The following is a 19,451-nucleotide window of genomic DNA, read 5'->3' as shown; positions in this document are numbered from 1 at the left end:
GGGTAGTGTAGGGCTTACTCCCCCCTTCAACGCACTCCACTCATCTCTTCCCTTAGCTTCTCTCCCATCCTCCCCTCTACTCTGCGATTAGCCTGCGCAGGCTCTTCAATTTCCATGAGAATTGCGACAGGCGGTGAAAGGGTTAAGCCCGAGCCAGAGAAAAGGGGGCGACGAAGCCCCCCGAATGCAACGCTAATTTTCTGCTCCGCGGGGGAGCGAGAGAAAGGGAACAAAGCTCTCTGGGGGAGTCTGCGAAGACTCCGCGGCTTTACTATGTGCACCTGCGAGCTCAAAAGCTACTGACAATGTGCCTCCGAAACGGACAATTACGAGCGGGCCAGCCACCCGCTTTATCTCAGGAGAGGGGAGGGAGGGGGGTTTAAAAGAAGTAAATGATCGACCCTAAATCACTCTACACCACTCCCCCCTCTCCTCGCGCCTCTCCTGCAACCCGGACGCCTCTGTTCTTCTACCATCTCCCAAAACTTTTTGTCTGACTCCCTCGAAAGTTTTATTTTGAGCATCCCCAAGCATAACGGTGTCCACCAGTGGTGCCACTGTTTAAACGTAAACCCAGCTCGTTTTGATTGAGCGCGTGATGTCAGGCCTGCGATTGTTATTTTGTGTAATGATTTCCGCGGACAGATGAGGTATAACTCAAACAGCTGAGCTGCCATAGCTGAATAGGAGCAAATGAAAAATGTGTTGTAAAACATTAGCAGTCACCTTTATAACAAAAGCTTAAAAACGTAGGTCTATTGGCTTGCTTTAACTATCGGATTAAGTTAGTATCCCGCACTTGAATTTATTTAAGCCTGTATTATGCCATTTATTTCTGAACTTTGCCCGACAAAATAGGCCATCTCAATCGAATTATAAATCCGGCTCCAAATGATTCCCATAGCAAAACCTTATTTGAATCGACCTCTCAATCTGACGTGTGTAATCTGTGTATTATGCTAACTGGCACAATAAATCTATTCTGTGTCAGACATTTCCCATATAGAATAGCCTATGGTGCGTTCTTTGTGAAAAGACTCAATTGGAATAAACAGAATAGGCCTACAAGAGTGCATTTCCAAAAGTCAGTGAACACAATGTTATATAGCTTAGAAAATAAGTCATGGCTTAATGTTCCAAGAAACTGCTGAAAGCCTGCAACAAGAAATATATTTGTAGACCAGAGTTGTAATTTTTATTAATACTTGTCATCCTTGCCACATGTGAACATGAGTTTTAAAAAAAATAAAAAAAATGTAAACCTTAGTATCAGGGCCTTAAAAATATTTATACACTATGCACATCAAAAGTTGCAAGCCTTTTTCCTCACTATATACACACACACACACACACACACACAACCAGGATTTACCTATATAGAAAATAGAATAAAGTTCAGTTTAACACACTTGGATTGCAATGTAAACAGTCGTGTTTAATTATTCATTTAAAATTACAATTAACCCTACCTCAACTTAAAAGTTTAGGTACTAATTTCCATTTCAATGCAAGCAAGTTCATGTTTGGATTGCACAATACTAGGAGACTGTCAAAACATGACCAGTTCTATCCATCTGTTAGAATGGTTCTACCACTTTCATAGCCTAGGTCACCCACTTGCAAACAGACATTTTTCACTATATATAAAATAAACTTTAAGCAGCACTGGTTGACTAAATTATTATAAATGTGGGTTAGCAGGGGCTGTCAAATGAAGGAACATTAACCATCACCCCCTAAGTCTTGTTCAAGCAACTTGAGAAAACATGGCAACTCCTTTTGTAGAATAATAGAAAAATATTACACGGTATCTGAAAATACCTCAAGCAGAAAACTGACAGCTCAAATACAAACATGAGAAGTTAGATAACAGAAGTTTAATGTAAAATAAAAATATTTTAATTCTCCACCTTTAGTTGCACGGGCAGAGTGTCATAACAGTGCTTGGTTGAACAAGTCTAAAAAGTAGAAATCCATACACAGTTGCCAAACTAGAGAACATTAATGTGTATTTGGTAAAAAAATATCTAGCTAAAACTTTGAGCTGAAGTAAACAATTAAATGGAATGCAGCATTTATAACAGTTACGAGTGTTCTATGAACACAGTTAAAACCTGCAGAATACAGAGGATATTTGAACAGTAAGCAGTGTAGCAACTTAGGACTTTGCCAGCAGTGTAACTCCAAACATTTACAAAAAAAGGGTCAAAATAGTTGACTAACAAACAATAATAATGGTGCATTAAAACTCATTGCAGGAACAAGGCGTAATGTTAACTTTAAACCATGCTGTTATGTTAAACATTTTATACTCAAACTACACTAAAATGAGGTTGTGGTTTGGACAGTTGCTGCTACTAAACAGGAGTTAAAATAATTTCATATACTGTTTTCCCATTGTATTCAGTGAACTCATGAGATTGGACAACAAGACTCTACCATGTCATCCTATGGTATCAGATTGGCTTTAAAAACAAGAGCACATAACAAAGAGGCCATACATACAGATAAACAAAATAAGTCACTTCATTCAAGTTGTGCATTTCTCCATCTAGTTCACTTCACTAGCAGGCATCTAGTTGATTTGAGATGGTCTGTTCTGAGAGAGGCCCCATTGGGCCACACACCCCCAGTTCTGGAATCAGAATCTTTTCAAGCCTTGTGGCAGGTCATGTGATTTGTATGTCACTGGCCCTTGGAGGACCTTGATTGGCTAACCCAGTTCCCAGTGTGTTGTGTTCCTGTGGTGGGGCCCCTCCATTGTGGGTTTTGTGTCTGCATCCAAAATGGCATTCTATTCTCTCTATAGTGCACTACTTCTGACCAGGGCCCATAGTGCTCGGATCCAATTTGTGCATGATGGGTAATAGGGTGCCATTTGAGAGAAGTCATGTCTCCATCCCTGTTGGTTTAGGTCGTGATGATTACCCATCAACCCAAGGGGCCGACGCTACCGTGCCAGTAGGAGAATACAATGGAACGTTGTGAACATTATAGAGTCTTGAAACATACATAGAGCCTGGGAATTTCTGAACCAAGATTGTGGATGTCAAGGTCAGTTTTGTCAAAGAGGAAAAAAACCATAATATGTACACACACAAACGTTGCCATCATGGAGAGAAGTAAAGATCATATGTATAATACAGCAGTCCTTCATAGTTCACAGAGAAGGGACAGGTCTCCATCCAAACAGTGGCTGGGAGACTGAACAAACCACCCAGTCTTGGGACGGAATGGGGCAGACGAAGGGATTCTAGTTAAAATTGCAGAGGTAGAAAAATAACCTTTCCTATAAAGTCACTGCTGTTTTTAATGCAACACGGAACCATAATGAGTGTGTCTAAGGCTGTGGTTTTCAGTTCCGGGGGTGCGTTTTAACTTGTGTCCGGGCACACCCAACATCAATTCCAGTCACTACCCCCACCGGTCCCTAGATATGACTGAGGGGAACGGTCCCACTGAGATAGTGTTGCTGGACGCTGTAGCCTCCTCTCTGGGCGGCCGGGTCACTGGCTTCCCCCCCGGGGATGTACATACTGATCATATCCCTCAGGTCCCCTTGGAGAGGCCCGCGGTGGTGGTTAGGTCCACCAGCCGGGGAGTGTGATACTGGCTCTGGCTTCACCATGGACATGACCGGGCTGGGCTGCTGGGAGCTGCTGCTGTAGGACATGGGGCTGGGGAGGAGAGATAGGTACAGTTAGCGACTGAACAATATCAATGTTATGCCATGCAATGTCAAAGTGTGACATGCTAGTGTCAAATGCTACGGTGTGACATTTTTGGGCCATGCAACTGAAGTCACCCAATTCAGGTAGAATTGTAGCATATATTGAACAGCCCATTACACTATTCAATGCATCTGAAATGTCCTAATAATATCAACTTCAGTAGCGCTATTCTTTACATAAAATAATCTCAAACCACTTTCAAGCAACAAAAAAATATTTAGAAAGCATTAAATCGGCTGGAAGGATCTGTAGCATAGCACCCTCTTGAAATAGCCTCAAACTCAATATGGTGTAATTTGCAGTTCAGTGGGTTTCATTTTAAATAGCTGTTTTGTAATAAAAGGGCATATTGATTTAAAGACCAACCCATATGAATAAAAATGATGATGCGTAACAGACTTGATGTGACCAACATGAAAGAACGGCCAGTCACCCGAAGGGAGAGCCCTATACACGTGATGGAATTCACCATGTTTACAAAAGGCATGAGTGTTGGGCGTGGGGCTGGGGACAGCTAGGGCAGGCCCAGACTGGTTAGGCCACCAACATGACTACCACACTGTAAAGTGAACGACAGACATCCTCCTTTAGGTTCACTACAGCTAAATCGGAATTCACCATAAACCAACTAAACTTCAGACAAGAACATTTTAAAATATCGTAAGACTGAAAAGGAGTTGTTTAAAAGTATACTTTTTTGTTATATTTTCTCTAGAAGAGGCCTGGAAGAAGGCACTGAAGCGGACTAGAGGATTGAGGGTGAAGGACCACACACACAAAGCTTTTCTCATAGTGGGCCTCTTCACAAGCTCATTCCACAGGCCTGAAACCAAGTAAACAACCTACATTACACTCAAACGAATAACCTTTTTAATATTGAATAAAGTTATTAAGACAAAAAGGTAGCATATTTTAATAAATTGTAACAGTTATACTTACAGTTCTAACTTACGGGTTTAAGGCCTATACAGGTCCTTTGGCAAAATAATCTAAATTATAATATCATAAAATATGTGCAGTAAATTGATCTTTTCTGAACCAAAAAAACAACAAAGTCATCTTCTGAAAAAAAAATATAATTAGCAAAAAGAAAACAAAAAGTTATGGCTCTGTGCTGGGTGGGTGACTTGTCGAGAGTCATGACACGGGTTATAATGAATCTTCATTTCTGACAGGCCAGCAGATCCAGTTTGGCAACTAACAGATGATCAGATCCACTTGTGTGAGCGTGTTGGCCCATGTGAATATTGACTAAACTATAGTAACTCAACTAATTAGAAGGGATAAACAAATAAAATACCATTATTCTAATTGTTGAATATATATGTTAAAACAATAACGAAATAGGATAGGTAAAGCCTACAAGTATTGACATAGGCCTAGTGCAATTGACAACGCAGTAAAAAGCAAATGTTAAAGGGTTTAATAATTCATCTTGGCTTTCAGAATATCAGCCACAACGTATTATTGTGCTGTTGTAATTAGGCCTAAAGTGGCCTATACCCGATACCATTTTATTGGATTAAACAATTGGTTTTGATGATTGGAACATTGATTCGTCATCTTCAATAGCTGTAGCCTTCCACTGTTTGACTTCGAGAAAGTGAGTGCCTTGGTTACCATAACTGATATTAAATCTTCCATTCAGATGATACTTTATATAGAGGCCATTTAAAGCAGGATACAAACTTTCAAGCAAGTGTTGAAGTAGACCAAGGTTTACGAAGGTGACCTCTTCAAGCTTACAATACTTAATAGACCAAATAATCGAATGAAAAATTCTCAATTTAGTGGAGCTGACGGGCAAAATGGAAAACAAGTACACGCATCAACCTTCATTTAAAAGGTTAAAAAAATACCCAAACAGGAATTACGTGTAGTCTAAGCGCATGTGACGCTACATGTTGTTCCTCGAGTCATTTACAAGAAGAACATGTGGAAGAATGGAACAGAACATAGCCTACCTGTAGGTGTTGGCTCCATTCATATACGTCTGTGCTGCAGTCATGGCCTGGGGATACTGGAGCGCGGACAGGTCATAGCGGTGCAGCTGCTGAGTGTAGCCGAGGGCCTCGTTCTGCATCCCAGCGTAACCTCCCCCTGGGCCCCATCCGTAGCTCTCCATTCTGGCGCTCCCACCTTGGCCCTGCGCGGCCGCTGCGGCCAGCAGGTTCCCGGCGGAGAGAGGGTACTTCGCCATCTGGTTGTCCTTCTTGAGCAGGGGCTTGGTCTTGCGCCGTGGTTTGTACTTGTAGTCGGGATAATCCTTCATGTGCACTGCCCTGAGGCGCTTGGCTTCGTCGATGAACGGTCGCTTCTCGGCGTCTGTCAGCAGCTTCCACTCCGCGCCTAGCCGCTTGCTGATCTCAGAGTTGTGCATCTTGGGGTTCTCCTGGGCCATCTTGCGGCGCTGCCCCCTGGACCACACCATGAAGGCATTCATGGGCCTTTTGACCTTGTCCATTGGGTCCCCGCCCGGAGGGCACACGGATTTGGACCCCAGGTGAGAGTTGCCAATGTTTCCAGTGACCGGGGACATGCCCTGGGTCGTTTGGTGCTGTTGTTGCCCAGCAGGCTTCAGCTCGTGTTCCATCATGCTATACATTGTTTGGAACTTTAAAAAAAAGTGTCTCAGTTCAAATTTAAAAAATGGATAAGTAAACTAAACAGTCACAGCCTATGTCGCCTGTTTTGGGCGAAGCCGAACGCACCAAGTGTTCCAAATCAACTAATTAACTAATAAGAACACTGAAGACACACCCGCTTCGAACCACAGGGATTAAATTACGAGTTGGTATGTAAAGTGATCATTACCTCAATCATGGGAGAGAAAAGTAAACTCGAAATGTTTGCGCTGTTTAAAAAAAACACTCCTTCAGTCAGTAGGTTCTCGGCGCAGTTGCAGACAACCACTTGTAGCGCTTCGATTCTCTCAAACTGAAGAGACCTGCGTGATGACAAAAAGTTCTTCCCTTTCACTCGTCGGGTTTTTCCGAGATAATTGTATTCCAAGAGTCGGGACCAATCCACGGGCGCGATGGGCTTCCCCCGTGCGCGCGCTCATTTGCATCACCATAGGTGGGTCCGGCGCGAGCTGCATGTGCTGCAAGAGCGGGCACTTGTTGATGAACAAAAATAAATAATCCCGATACACCCATTTAAAAGTGTGTTTTTAGCTCCAATTATTATAATGAAACGTTTAAAAATCATTCGATGGCATTGGTAGTTTGGCACACAGCGTACGCATGGATCGGCGTCTATAAAATGGGTCTACTTGCTGTGCTTCCATGATTAGGAGTAAAACACATAACATGTAAACGTATTATAAAACATTAATATATTGTAACACATTTCATCGATGTATTTCTTTCATGATAATGTCAAGACAATTTAAGGCTATTGAATAGAAGGCTACTTCTGTAGCACTTGTAACCACAACAACAAAGTCCACAACAACAGCAAACTAATTTTACCAAACGAATCGACACAGTGTGTTGTGTCAGAGTGTGTCTGCTGCTTTTCTAGACGTCTGACCTCGTTCAAACGATTGTTAGCCTATAAAGACGTTTGCGGCTTCTATACATGGTATTGATACGATTACAATGGCGCAAAGAATTCCTGTGGGGTTCCATGAGAATGAGGTCTGTTGGTTCAGCCAAATAGACGCTTTTCTAATGCTGGAGATCCAATAGAATACCGGTAGGTCAATGTTTCCCAAACCTACCAGGGGCATTCTGGCTCTCTATCAACCCAGTACCTAACTTCATTCTTCCTTTCATACTATTCTTTTTGAAAGGAAAAAGACCAGTCATCATTCAAGTGATGTCTAGCAGATAGATGGGGCTTTGCTCCTTTCCTGGCTCCATCAAAAGGTCAGATAAGGACAAATCATTTCCCTCTGGGCACAGAAGTTAGTTCAACTTAATTTCAACATGTAAACAAAGTTCATTCAAACACTGGTTGGAATCACTTGATATCATACAAGTGGAAATCTTTGTATAATATAGACAGACAGTGTATGCATAATAAATTGGTTCTTTCATTTTATTAATATGTTCAAAGCACTTTTAAAGTGATTTTAATTTGGCTACTTTGAAACAGGGTAATGGTGTGGTCAGGTCACAATAACATCTTTAGTTGCTCTCTGAGGTTTCTAGCATGCAGGTGACACACAGATATGTGTGTGTGTGTATGTGTGACACTAGCTCTGGCCCACAGGAAGTTTCCAGGCCAGCTCTCAGGTTAGAAAGGAGCCCCCCCCCCCCCACCCTCCCAATAGGTGAGCCAGTTTCTGTGAGAGTGACCTGTTTGACACCTGACTGACAGACATTATAAATCTCTCTCTCTCTCTCTCGCTCTGTCTCGCTGTGTTTGGGTCTCAGTGTGTGCTTGAGGGGCAGGTGTGTTAAAGGGTGTTTTGGGTAGCAGGTGTGTGTAAGTGTGTGAGAGGGAGAGAGTGTGTTAGATGCAGGTCTTTGTCACGTAAGAGTGTGTGTTTGTGTATGTGTTCTGTATAGAGTGCAGGTGTGCTGAGTGGGACAGTTTCTGAGAGAGACATCTGACTGACAAGATAAAACAGATTCTGTGAGAGTGACCTGGTTGACACCTGATTGACACACATTATAAATCTCTCTGTCAATTCAATTTCAATTTAAGGGCTTTATTGGCATGGAAAACATATGTTAACATTGCCAAAGCAAGTGAACTAGATAATAAACAAAAGTTAACAATAAACATTACACTCACAAAAGTTCCAAAAGAATAAAGACATTACAAATGTCATATTATGTACAAATAGATAAAGTACAAAAGGGAAAATAAATAAACATGGGTTGTATTTACAATGGTGTTTGTTCTTCACTGGTTGCCCTTTTCTTGTGTCTCTCAATTCAATTTCAATTTAAGGACTTTATTGGCATGGGAAACATATGTCAACATTGCCAAAGCAAGTGAAGTAGATAATAAACAAAAGTGAAATAAACAATAAAAATTAACAGTAAACATTACACTCACAGAAGTTCCAAAATAATAAAGAAATTTCAAATCTCTCTCTCTCTCGCTCTGTCTCGCCGTGTTTGGGTCTCAGTGTGTGCTTGAGGGGCAGGTGCGTTGAAGGGTGTTTTGCATCGCAGGTGTGTGTAAGTGTGTGAGAGGGAGAGAGTGTGTTAGATGCAGGTGTTAGATGCAGGTGTTTGTCATGTAAGAGTGTGTGTTTGTGTATGTTCTGTTTAGGCCCCTAGAGTGCAGGTGTGCTGAGTGGGGGAGAAAAGCCTTAGAGAGTGAGTGCATGTGAGTGTATGTATGTGTTTGCGTGTGTGTGAGAGAAAGTGTGTGTGTGTGTGTTTTCTGGTGAGGCCAGGTGTTGGTCTCTGTTGGTGACTGACAGTAACGCCCAGACACCAATCAAACCAGGGATTGTGGGGCTCCACTCTGCCGTTTCCGTTTCCAAGACAACCCCCTTTGGAATCTTTTCCAACACTCCCTCCCTTTCTCCTCTCTTCCCTTCACTCCCTCTCTCTCTCTCTTTTTTTACATTCAGTTTTGCAGTCTGTTTTTTCCCTTTTTCTTCTACAAAAACAACTCTCCTACTGAGGACCTCTGTCCCAGTCTCTCTCTCTCACACACACACACACAGTTTAAATCCGCAGCAGCAAGTTGCAACAAGGTTTTCTATTCCTACTGCTTGACAAAAGCACAGCCACTCACACCATTGTCCGGGGCTTTCCTTAAATACTAATGGACTGATGCGGCAGCACCTGTGCTATTGTACTGTCTGTTTACTATTAGAGCTTACTAATCACTTAAATGTGGGGTTCGTTCACATTTCTACACATGTGCCTTGGGATATGAGTATAGATTATACGGCCTATATTCTGTCTGTGACCGTTGTTGTTGGGAAATCAAAGACGAATCTGAAATAAATAGGATCACATTTCTGAGTGATTTCTGTCATGATTTTAGTGGTTTGTAGTAGAGGTCTTCTCGAGTCCAAAAAGTTGGACCCGGAACCGAACGGATCTGAGAATAGTCAGACCCGAACCAGAATAGACTCGGTGACAACCAGACCCCACTCGTACCCTAATGAGTCCATGTCTAGACCAGACCCGATTGGACCCAAGTTGCTCTTCTGGTTAACAAATTGGCCCTTATATGTTGGCTGGGCTTTCTATGCGTCAATCAAATCCCCCTTTAGCGGAAAATGAATATATATACAGTACCATTAAAAAGTTTGGACACACCTACTCATTCAAGGCTTTTTCTTTATTTTTACTCTTTTCTACATTGTAGAAAAATAGTGAAGACATCAAAGTTATGAAATAACTCATATGGAATCATGTAGTAACCAAAAAAAGTGTTAAACAAATCAAAACATATTTTATATTTTAGTTTCTTCAAAGTAGCCACCCTTTGCCTTGATGACAGCTTTGCACACGCTTGGCATTCTCTCAACCAGCTTCACCTGGAATGCTTTTTCAACAGTCTTGAAGGAGTTCCCACATATGGTGAGCACTTGTTGACTGCTTTTCCTTCACTCTGCGGTCCAACTCAATCCTGAACCATCTCAATTGGGTTGAGGTCGGGTGATCAATTCAAATCAAACTTTATTTGTCACATGCACCGAATACAACAAGTGTAGACCTTACCCTGAAATGATTACTTACAAGCTCTTAACCAACAGTGCAGTTCAAGAAGAGTTAAGAAAATATTTACCAAATACACTAAAGTAAAAAAGAGTAACACAATAACATAACAATAATGATGCTATATAGAAGGGGTACCGGTACCGAGTCAGTGTGTGGGGGTACAGGTTAGTTGAGGTAATTTGTACATGTAGGTAAGGGCGAAGTGACTATGAATAGATCATTTGACCCATATCAGACCCATATATATCCTGCCCTGCCTTTCTAAAGTCTTCGAAAGCCAAGTTAACAAGCAGATCACCGACCATTTTGAATCCCACTGTACCTTCTCCACTATGCAATCTGGTTTCCGAGCTGGTCATGCGTGCACCTCAGCCACGCTCAAGGTCCTAAACTAAATCATAACCGCCATCAATAAAAGACAGTACTGTGCAGCCATCTCCATCGACCTGGCCAAGGCTTTCGACTCTGTCAATCACTGCATTCTTATCGGCAGACTCAATAGCCTTGGTTTCTCAAATGACTGCCTCGCCTGGTTCACCAACGACTTCTCAGATAGAGTTCAGTGTGTCAAATCGGAGGGCCTGTTGACCGGACCTCTGGCTGTCTCTATGGGGGTGCCACAAGGTTCAATTATTGGGCAGACTCTTTTCTCTGTATATATCAATGATGTCACTCTTGTTGCTGGTGATTCTCTAATCCACCTCTACGCAGGCAACACCATTCTGTATACTTGTGGCCCTTCTTTGGACACTATGCTAACAAACCTCCAGACGAGCTTCAATGCCATAGAACACTCCTTCAGTGGCCTCCAACTGCTCTTAATTAAATACAAGTAAAACGAAATGCATGATCTTCAACCGATCACTGCCCGCACCCGCCTGCCCATCTAGCATCACTACTCTGGACGGTTCTGACTTAGAATATGTGGACAACTACAAATACCTAGGTGTCTGGTTAGACTGTAAACTCTCCTTCCAGACTCACATTAAGCATCTCCAATCCAAAATGAAATCTAGAATCGGCTTCCTATTTCGCAACAAAGCCTCCTTCACTTGTGCTGCTAAACATACCCTCGTAAAACTGACTATCCTACCAATCCTTGACTTCGGCGATGTAATTTAAAAAATAGCCTCCAACACTCTACTCAGCAAATTGGATGTAGTCTCTCACAGTGCCATCCATTTTGTCACCAAAGCCCCATATACTACCCACCACTGCGACCTGTATGCTCTCGTTGGCTGGCCCTCGCTTCATATTCGTCGCCAAACCCACTGGCTCCAGGTCATCTATAAGTCTTTGCTAGGTAAAGCCCGCCTTATCTCAGCTCACTGGTCACCATAGCAACACCTGTAGCACGCGCTCCAGCAGGTATATTTCACTGGTCATCCCCAAAGCCAACTCCTCATTTGGCCACCTTTCCTTCCAGTTCTCTGCTGCCAATGACTGGAACGAATTGCAAAAATCACTGAAGCTGGAAAGTTAAATCTCCCTCAATAACTTTAAACAACAGCTGTCAGAGCAGCTTACTTATCATTGTACCTGTATATAGCCCATATATAAATAGCCCACCCAACTACCTCATCCCCATATTGTTATTTATTTATTTGCTCCTTTGCACCCCAGTATCTCTACTTGCACATCATCTTCTGCACATCTATCATCACTCCAGTGTTAATGCTAAATTGTAATTATTTCACCATTATGGCCTATTTTTTTCCTTACCTCCCTAATCTTACTACATTTGCACACACTATATATAGATTTTCTGTTGTGTTATTGACTGTACGTTTGTTTATTCCATGTGTAACTGTGTTGTTTGTGTTGTACTGCTTTGCTTTTTCTTGGCCAGGTCGCAGTTGTAAATGAGAACCTGTGCTCAACTGGCCTACCTGGTTAAATAAAGGTTAACCTGTTGAGGCTAGGGGGTGCTGTTGTCACTATTTATGTAAATCGTGTAATTTTTGAAACGGCTTCCTACTAAATTCTTGATCGTACAATATGCATATTATTATTATTATTGGATAGAAAACAGTCTCTAGTTTCTATAGCCGTTGAAATTTTGTCTCTGAGTGGAACAGAACTCATTCTACAGCAATTTCCCTGACATGGAGTCAGATTTCACACATTTTGGCCCCTGATCTGGAGTCAGTTAAAAGGCCACTGTTATTGCTATGAGTATACAGACACTGCTTACGTCTTCCCCTGGATGCCTTTACGTGATGACGATTTGAATGGTATCGATTGCCCAATCACAGCCCCTATAAAACAAAAACACGTGTAGGTAGGAACTCTTTTCCAGGTGCGTCAGGCGCGCGGAGGACACCGACCTGCACTTTTTCCAAGCACTAGTGAAGCCAGTTATATTTCTCCGGTCATGTTTCTACTCGTTATAGGAGTTAAAAACATCATAAGGTAGTTAATTTAAACCGTTTTATAGCAATTTATTTCCGTTTAGTGCGATTTTGGGACATTTATTTCTGAGACACTGTGAATCTCTGGGCACGGTTCCAGTTCATGCCGAACGCAATGGGCATTTCTACATGGCAAGAGGACAGCTTTCGACCAAAAGACGATTAGACCCAAGAAAGGATTATTTGCCCAAGATTCTGATGGAAGAACAGCTCAAAGTAGGAACAATTTATTATGATAAATCGTGTTTCTGTCGAGAAATGTTAATCGCTTAGGACGCCATCTTGTTTGACGTAGCTTCGCTTGGCGCAAACTGTATTGAAAAGTAAGGATAATTTAAAAAATGTAAATCAGCGATTGTATTAAGAATTAAATTGTCTATCAATCGCTGTCCACCCTATATTTTTTAGTCACGTTTATGAGTATTTATGTATACCATAGCCATATTTAAGGCAGCCATAGGCTTTAGGTGATTGTGGGAGATTGTCTATGTTGAACGTAAGTAGCTTGTGTGTGCACTTTTGTTTGTAGCTTCACGGTTGTTTGTTGTTTCGTATAGTTTGTATAAGTGTTTCGTGTTCATCTTCAAAATAAAGAGAAGATGTATTTTGCACACGCTGCGCCTTGGTCCAATCTGTCTCAAGAAGACGATCGTGACAGAATCTCCCACAATCACCTAAAGCCTATGGCTGCCTTAAATATGGCTCCCAATCAGAGACAATTAATGACATCTGTCTCTGATTGAGAACCAAACCAGGCAACCATAGACTTTCCTAGAACTCTCTGCTGAACACAACCCCATACACTATACAACACCCCCTAAACAATACACACACCCTAAACTAGACAAAACACACAAACTTCCCATGTCACACCCTGACCTAACTAAAATAATAAAGAAAACAAAGAATACTAAGGCCAGGGCATGACAATAGCGCTTGATGGTTTATGCAACTGCACTTGAACAAATGTTCAAAGTTATTAAACTGTTCTGCCTTGACTGATCTTCATGTCTTAAAGTAATGATGAGCTGTCGTTTCTCTTTGCTTATTTGAGCTGTTCTTGCCATAATATGGACTTGGACTTTAACCAAATAGGGCTATCTTCTGTATACCACCCTTACTTTGAAGTCACAACACAACTGATTGGCTCAAACGCATTAAGAAGGAAAGACATTCCACAAATTAACTTTTAACAAGGCACATCTGTTAATTGAAATTCATTCCAGGTGACTACTTCATGAAGCTGGTTGAGAGAATGCCAAGAGTGTGCAAAGCTGTCATCTAGGCAAAGGGTGGCTACTTTGTTTAACACTTTTTTTGGTTACTAAATTATTCCATATGTGTTATTTTATAGTTTTGATGTCTTCACTATTATTTTACAATGTAGAAAATAGTAAAAATAAAGAAAAAACGTTGAATAAGTAGTTGTTTCCAAACTTTTGACTGGTGCTATATATATCTGCTATGGGCTATGAAGAGCCTTGGTCGGGTCCATTTGAGTCTATCAGCTGGAGTTAAATAGACCGAGAACCGAAAGAATCAAACCAACCCGGACTAGAGGGAAAAGTTTGAATTTTGGTCCTGGTTCGGGTGTCGGTATTTGGGTTCGGGTGGAGCCGTGAAGACCTCTAGTTTGTAGCCTATGATGTTACTTGGGCTACAATATAGGCTTATATAAGGCTAAAGTAACCTTTCCTTTAATTATTTTAATTATTTTAAACACTCTTGAAACTCAAGTCGATACTTGCAATAGCCTACATTCAGGAACTTTCATTCAGGAACTTTCAAAAGCAACACACAAGACCAAAGCGGATGTAATAGTATTAGTTATGTCAATAGACAAATGTACGAGGATTAGTTTGGTGTTATAATATCAAGCCTTCCTTCTTTTCTTTCCTCCATGTGATAGTTTCGGGGTCATTATCTATAATTATCTTCACACCTCCGCTTCTCTCTCTCTCTCTCAATTCAATTCGAAGGACTTTATTGGCATGGGAAACATATGTTTACATTGCCAAAGCAAGTGAAATAGATAATAAATAGAAATGAAATAAACAATAAAAAGTTAACAGTAAACATTACACTCAAATGTTGCCCCGGACGTTTAGAGACGCATCTGCCATCCTCAAGGCAGGTGTTGATGAGCGATACCTGCCAATAATGTCGGCTGTCGCCTACTGTGGATGACAGTAGACGGTAGCAGTGGCCGCTGTGCAGCCCGAATACTGGTTGCCGCATTGGGTGCATTTGCATTGGAAACAAATTCGCAGCAGCCTTATCCACGACAATGCGCCATCGCTACATGATATTTAACGGTGAATAAAATAAAGAGCGCGTTTAACCAGTGTGGAGTTTCGAATCTTGTACGTCATAACTAATATGTCAAACCTGAGGGAGGAATGGTGAGAAGTGTTTTCACCTCGGATAATGAGGGCGCTATCAGGAGAAATTTCCCGAATTGTTGGGGAATAAAAAAAATATGGGAATTACCACACTGCTATAAGTGACTGATAATCAGGTGTTAACAGCCTGATTATCAACTTTTGGAGTTTGTAGAAAAAAATTAAATAATGTCTTGGTAAAACAAGTTTTAAACTACACTCATGTTGTCAGCATGACTTGCCTAGTTAAATAAAGGTAAAATAAAAAAATTAAAATAGGCCATAAGTGGAGAAATAATTACAATTTAGCATTAACACTGGAGTGATAGATGTGCAGATGATGATGTGCAAGAAGGAATACTGGGGTGCAAAAGTGCAAATAAATAAATAACAATATGGGGATGAGGTAGTTGGGTGGGCTATTTACAGATGGGCTGTGTACAGGTGCAGTGATCGGTAAGCTGCTCTGACAGCTGATGCTTAAAGTTAGTGAGGGAGATATAAGTCTCCAGCTTCAGGGATTTTTGCAAATCATTCCAGTCATTGGCAGCAGAGAACTGGAAGGAAAGGCAGCCAAATGAGGTGTTGGATTTGGGGATGACCAGTGAAATATACCTGCTGGAACACGTGCTACGGGTGGGTGTTGCTATGGTGACCAGTGAGCTGAGATAAGGCGGGCTTTACCTAGCAAAGACTTATAGATGACCTGGAGCCAGTGGGTTTGGCGACGAATATGAAGCGAGGGCCAGCCAACGAGAGCATACAGGTCGCAGTGGTGGGTAGTATACGGGGCTTTGGTGACAAAATGGATGGCACTGTGAGAGACTACATCCAATTTGCTGAGTAGAGTGTTGGAGGCTATTTTGTAAATTACATCGCCGAAGTCAAGGATTGGTAGGATAGTCAGTTTTACGAGGGTATGTTTAGCTTAATGTGAGTCTGGAAGGAGAGTTTACAGTCTAACCAGACACCTAGGTATTTGTAGTTGTCCACATATTCTAAGTCAGAACCATCCAGAGTAGTGATGCTAGTCGGGCGGGTGCGGGCAACGATCGGTTGAAGATCATGCATTTCGTTTTACTTGCATTTAAGAGCAGTTGGAGGCCACAGAAGGAGTGTTGTATGGCATTTGTTAACACAGTGTCCAAAGAAGGGCCAGACGTATACAGAACGGTGTTGCCTGCGTAGAGGTGGATTAGAGAATCACCAGCAGCAAGAGCAACATCATTAATATATACAGAGAAAAGAGTCCCCCGAGAATTGAGCCGTGTGGCACCCCCATAGAGACTGCCAGAGGTCCGGACAACAGGCCCTCCGATTTGACACACTGAACTCTATCTGATAAGTCGTTGGTGAACCAGGCTAGGCAGTCATTTGAGAAGCCAATGCTATTGAGTCTGCCGATAAGAATGCAGTGATTGACAGAGTCGAAAGCCTTGGCCAGGTCGATGAAGACGGCTGCACAGTACTGTCTTTTATTGATGGCGGTATTGATTTAGTTTAGGACCTTGAGCATGGCTGAGGTGCACCCATGACCAGCTCGGAAACCAGATTGCATAGTGTAGAAGGTACGGTGGGATTCAAAATGGTCGGTGATCTGTTTGTTAACTTCGCTTTCGAAGACTTTAGAAAGGCAAGGCAGGATAGATATGGGTCTGTAACAGTTTGGGTCTAGAGTGTCTCCCCCTTTGAAGAGGGGCGATCTCAGACGATACGAAAGAGCGGTTGAACAGGCTAGTAATAGGGCTTGCAACAATTGCGGCAGATGATTTTAGAAAGAGAGGATCCAGATTGTCTAGCCCGGCTGATTTGTAGGGTTCCAGATTTGCGTCTCTTTCAGAACATCAGCTATCTGGATTTGGGTGAAGGAGAAGTGGGGGGGCTTGGGCAAGTTGCTGCGAGGGGTGCAGAGCTGTTGGCCGGGGTAGTGGTAGCCAGGTGGAAGGCATGGCCAGTCGTAGAAAAATACTTATTGAAATTCTCGATTATCGTAGATTTATCGGTGGTAACAGTGTTTCCTAGCCTCAGTGCAGTGGGCAGCTGGGAGGAGGTGGTCTTATTCTCCATGTACTTTACAGTGTCCCAAAACTTTGTGGAATTTGTGCTACAGGATGCAAATTTATGCTTGAAAAAGCTAGCCTTTGCTTTCCTAACTGACTGTATATTTTGGTTCCTAACTTCCCTGAGAAGTTGCATATCTCGGGGGCTATTCGATGCTAATGCAGTACGCCACAGGATAATTTTGTGCTGGTCAATGGCAGTCAAGTCTGGAGTGAACCAAGGGCTATATCTGTTCTTAGTTATACATTTTTTGAATGGGGCATGCTTATTTAAGATGGCAAGGAAAGCACTTTTAAAGAATAACCAGGCATCCTCTACTGACGGGATGAGGTCAATATCTTTCCAGGATACCCGGGCCAGGTTGATTAGAAAGGTTTGCTCGCTGAAGTGTTTTATTGAGCATTTGACAGTGATGAGGGGTGGTCGTTTGACCGCGGACCCATTACGGACGCAGGCAATGAGGCAGTGATCGCTGAGATCCTGATTGAAGACAGCAGAGGTGTATTTAGAGGGCAGGTCGGTCAGGATAATATCTTTGAGGGTGCCCGTGTTTACGGATTTAGGGTTGTACCTGGTGGGTTCCTTGATAATTTGTTTGAGATTGAGGGCATCTAGCTTAGATTGTAGGAAGTCCGGGGTGTTAAGCATATCCCAGTTTAGGTCACCTAACAGTACGAACTCTGAAGATGAATTGGGGGCAATCAATTCATATATGGTGTCCAGGGCACAGCTGGGGGCTGAGGGGGGTCTATAACAAGCGGCAACAGTGAGAGACTTACTATTATTTTTTATTTATTGAATATTCGAAACATACAATATACACTGCTCAAAAAAATAAAGGGAACACTTAAACAACACAATGTAACTCCAAGTCAATCACACTTCTGTGAAATCAAACTGTCCACTTAGGAAGCAACACTGATTGACAATACATTTCACATGCTGTTGTGCAAATGAAATAGACAAAAGGTGGAAATTATAGGCAATTAGCAAGACACCCCCCAAAACAGGAGTGATTCTGCAGGTGGTGACCACAGACCACGTCTCAGTTCCTATGCTTCCTGGCTGATGTTTTGGTCACTTTTGAATGCCGGCGGTGCTCTCACTCTAGTGGTAGCATGAGACGGAGTCTACAACCCACACAAGTGGCTCAGGTAGTGCAGTTCATCCACAATGGCACATCAATGCGAACTGTGGCAAAAAGGTTTGCTGTGTCTGTCAGCGTAGTGTTCAGAGCATGCAGGCGCTACCAGGAGACAGGCCAGTACATCAGGAGACGTGGAGGAGGCCGTAGGAGGGCAACAACCCAGCAGCAGGACCGGTACCTCCGCCTTTGTGCAAGGAGGTGCACTGCCAGAGCCCTGCAAAATGACCTCCAGCAGGCCACAAATGTGCATGTGTCTGCTCAAACGGTCAGAAACAGACTCCATGACAGTGGTATGAGGGCCCGACGTCCACAGGTGGGGGTTGTGCTTACAGCCCAACACTGTGCAGGACGTTTCGCATTTGCCAGAGAACACCAAGATGGGCAAATTCGCCACTGGCGCCCTGTGCTCTTCACAGATGAAAGCAGGTTCACACTGAGCACATGAGCACATGTGACAGACGTGACAGAGTCTGGAGACGCTGTGGAGAACGTTCTGCTGCCTGCAACATCCTCCAGCATGACCGGTTTGGCGATGGGTCAGTCATGGTGTGGGGTGGCATTTCTTTGTGGGGCCGCACAGCCCTCCATGTGCTCGCCAGAGGTAGCCTGACTGCCATTAGGTACCGAGATGAGATCCTCAGACCCCTTGTGAGACCATATGCTGACACATGCACATTTGTGGCCTGCTGGAGGTCATTTTGCAGGGCTCTGGCAGTGCTCCTCCTTGCACTAAGGCGGAGGTACCGGTCCTGCTGCTGGGTTGTTGCCCTCCTACGTCCTCCTCCATGTCTCCTGATGTACTGGCCTGTCTCCTGGTAGCGCCTGCATGCTCTGGACACTACGCTGACAGACACAGCAAACCTTTTTGCCACAGTTCGCATTGATGTGCCTTCGTGGATGAACTGCACTACCTGAGCCACTTGTGTGGGTTGTAGACTCCGTCTCATGCTACCACTAGAGTGAGAGCACCGCCAGCATTCAAAAGTGACCAAAACATCAGCCAGGAAGCATAGGAACTGAGAAGTGGTCTGTGGTCACCACCTGCAGAATCACTCCTGTTTTGGGGGGTGTCTTGC

General features: G+C 42.9%; 1 protein-coding gene across 1 annotated transcript; it reads right to left on the bottom strand.

Moving 5' to 3' along the window:
• Positions 1-1,181: 1,181 nt before the first annotated feature.
• On the bottom strand, positions 1,182-6,814 carry sox19b (SRY-box transcription factor 19b). The gene is made up of 2 exons (XM_055901071.1): positions 5,696-6,814; positions 1,182-3,677 (listed from the first exon to the last, which is right to left on the bottom strand). The coding sequence occupies exons 1-2, from the start codon at positions 6,334-6,336 to the stop codon at positions 3,431-3,433; spliced, it is 888 nt and encodes a 295-aa protein (XP_055757046.1). The 5' UTR covers positions 6,337-6,814; the 3' UTR covers positions 1,182-3,430.
• Between the last annotated feature and the right edge of the window lie 12,637 nt (positions 6,815-19,451).

This window comes from Salvelinus fontinalis, chromosome 36 (genome assembly GCF_029448725.1).
Source record: "Salvelinus fontinalis isolate EN_2023a chromosome 36, ASM2944872v1, whole genome shotgun sequence".
NCBI lineage: Eukaryota > Metazoa > Chordata > Actinopteri > Salmoniformes > Salmonidae > Salvelinus > Salvelinus fontinalis.
Note: the sequence above shows the minus strand (reverse complement) of the source record. Positions and strands in the feature narration are given on the sequence as shown.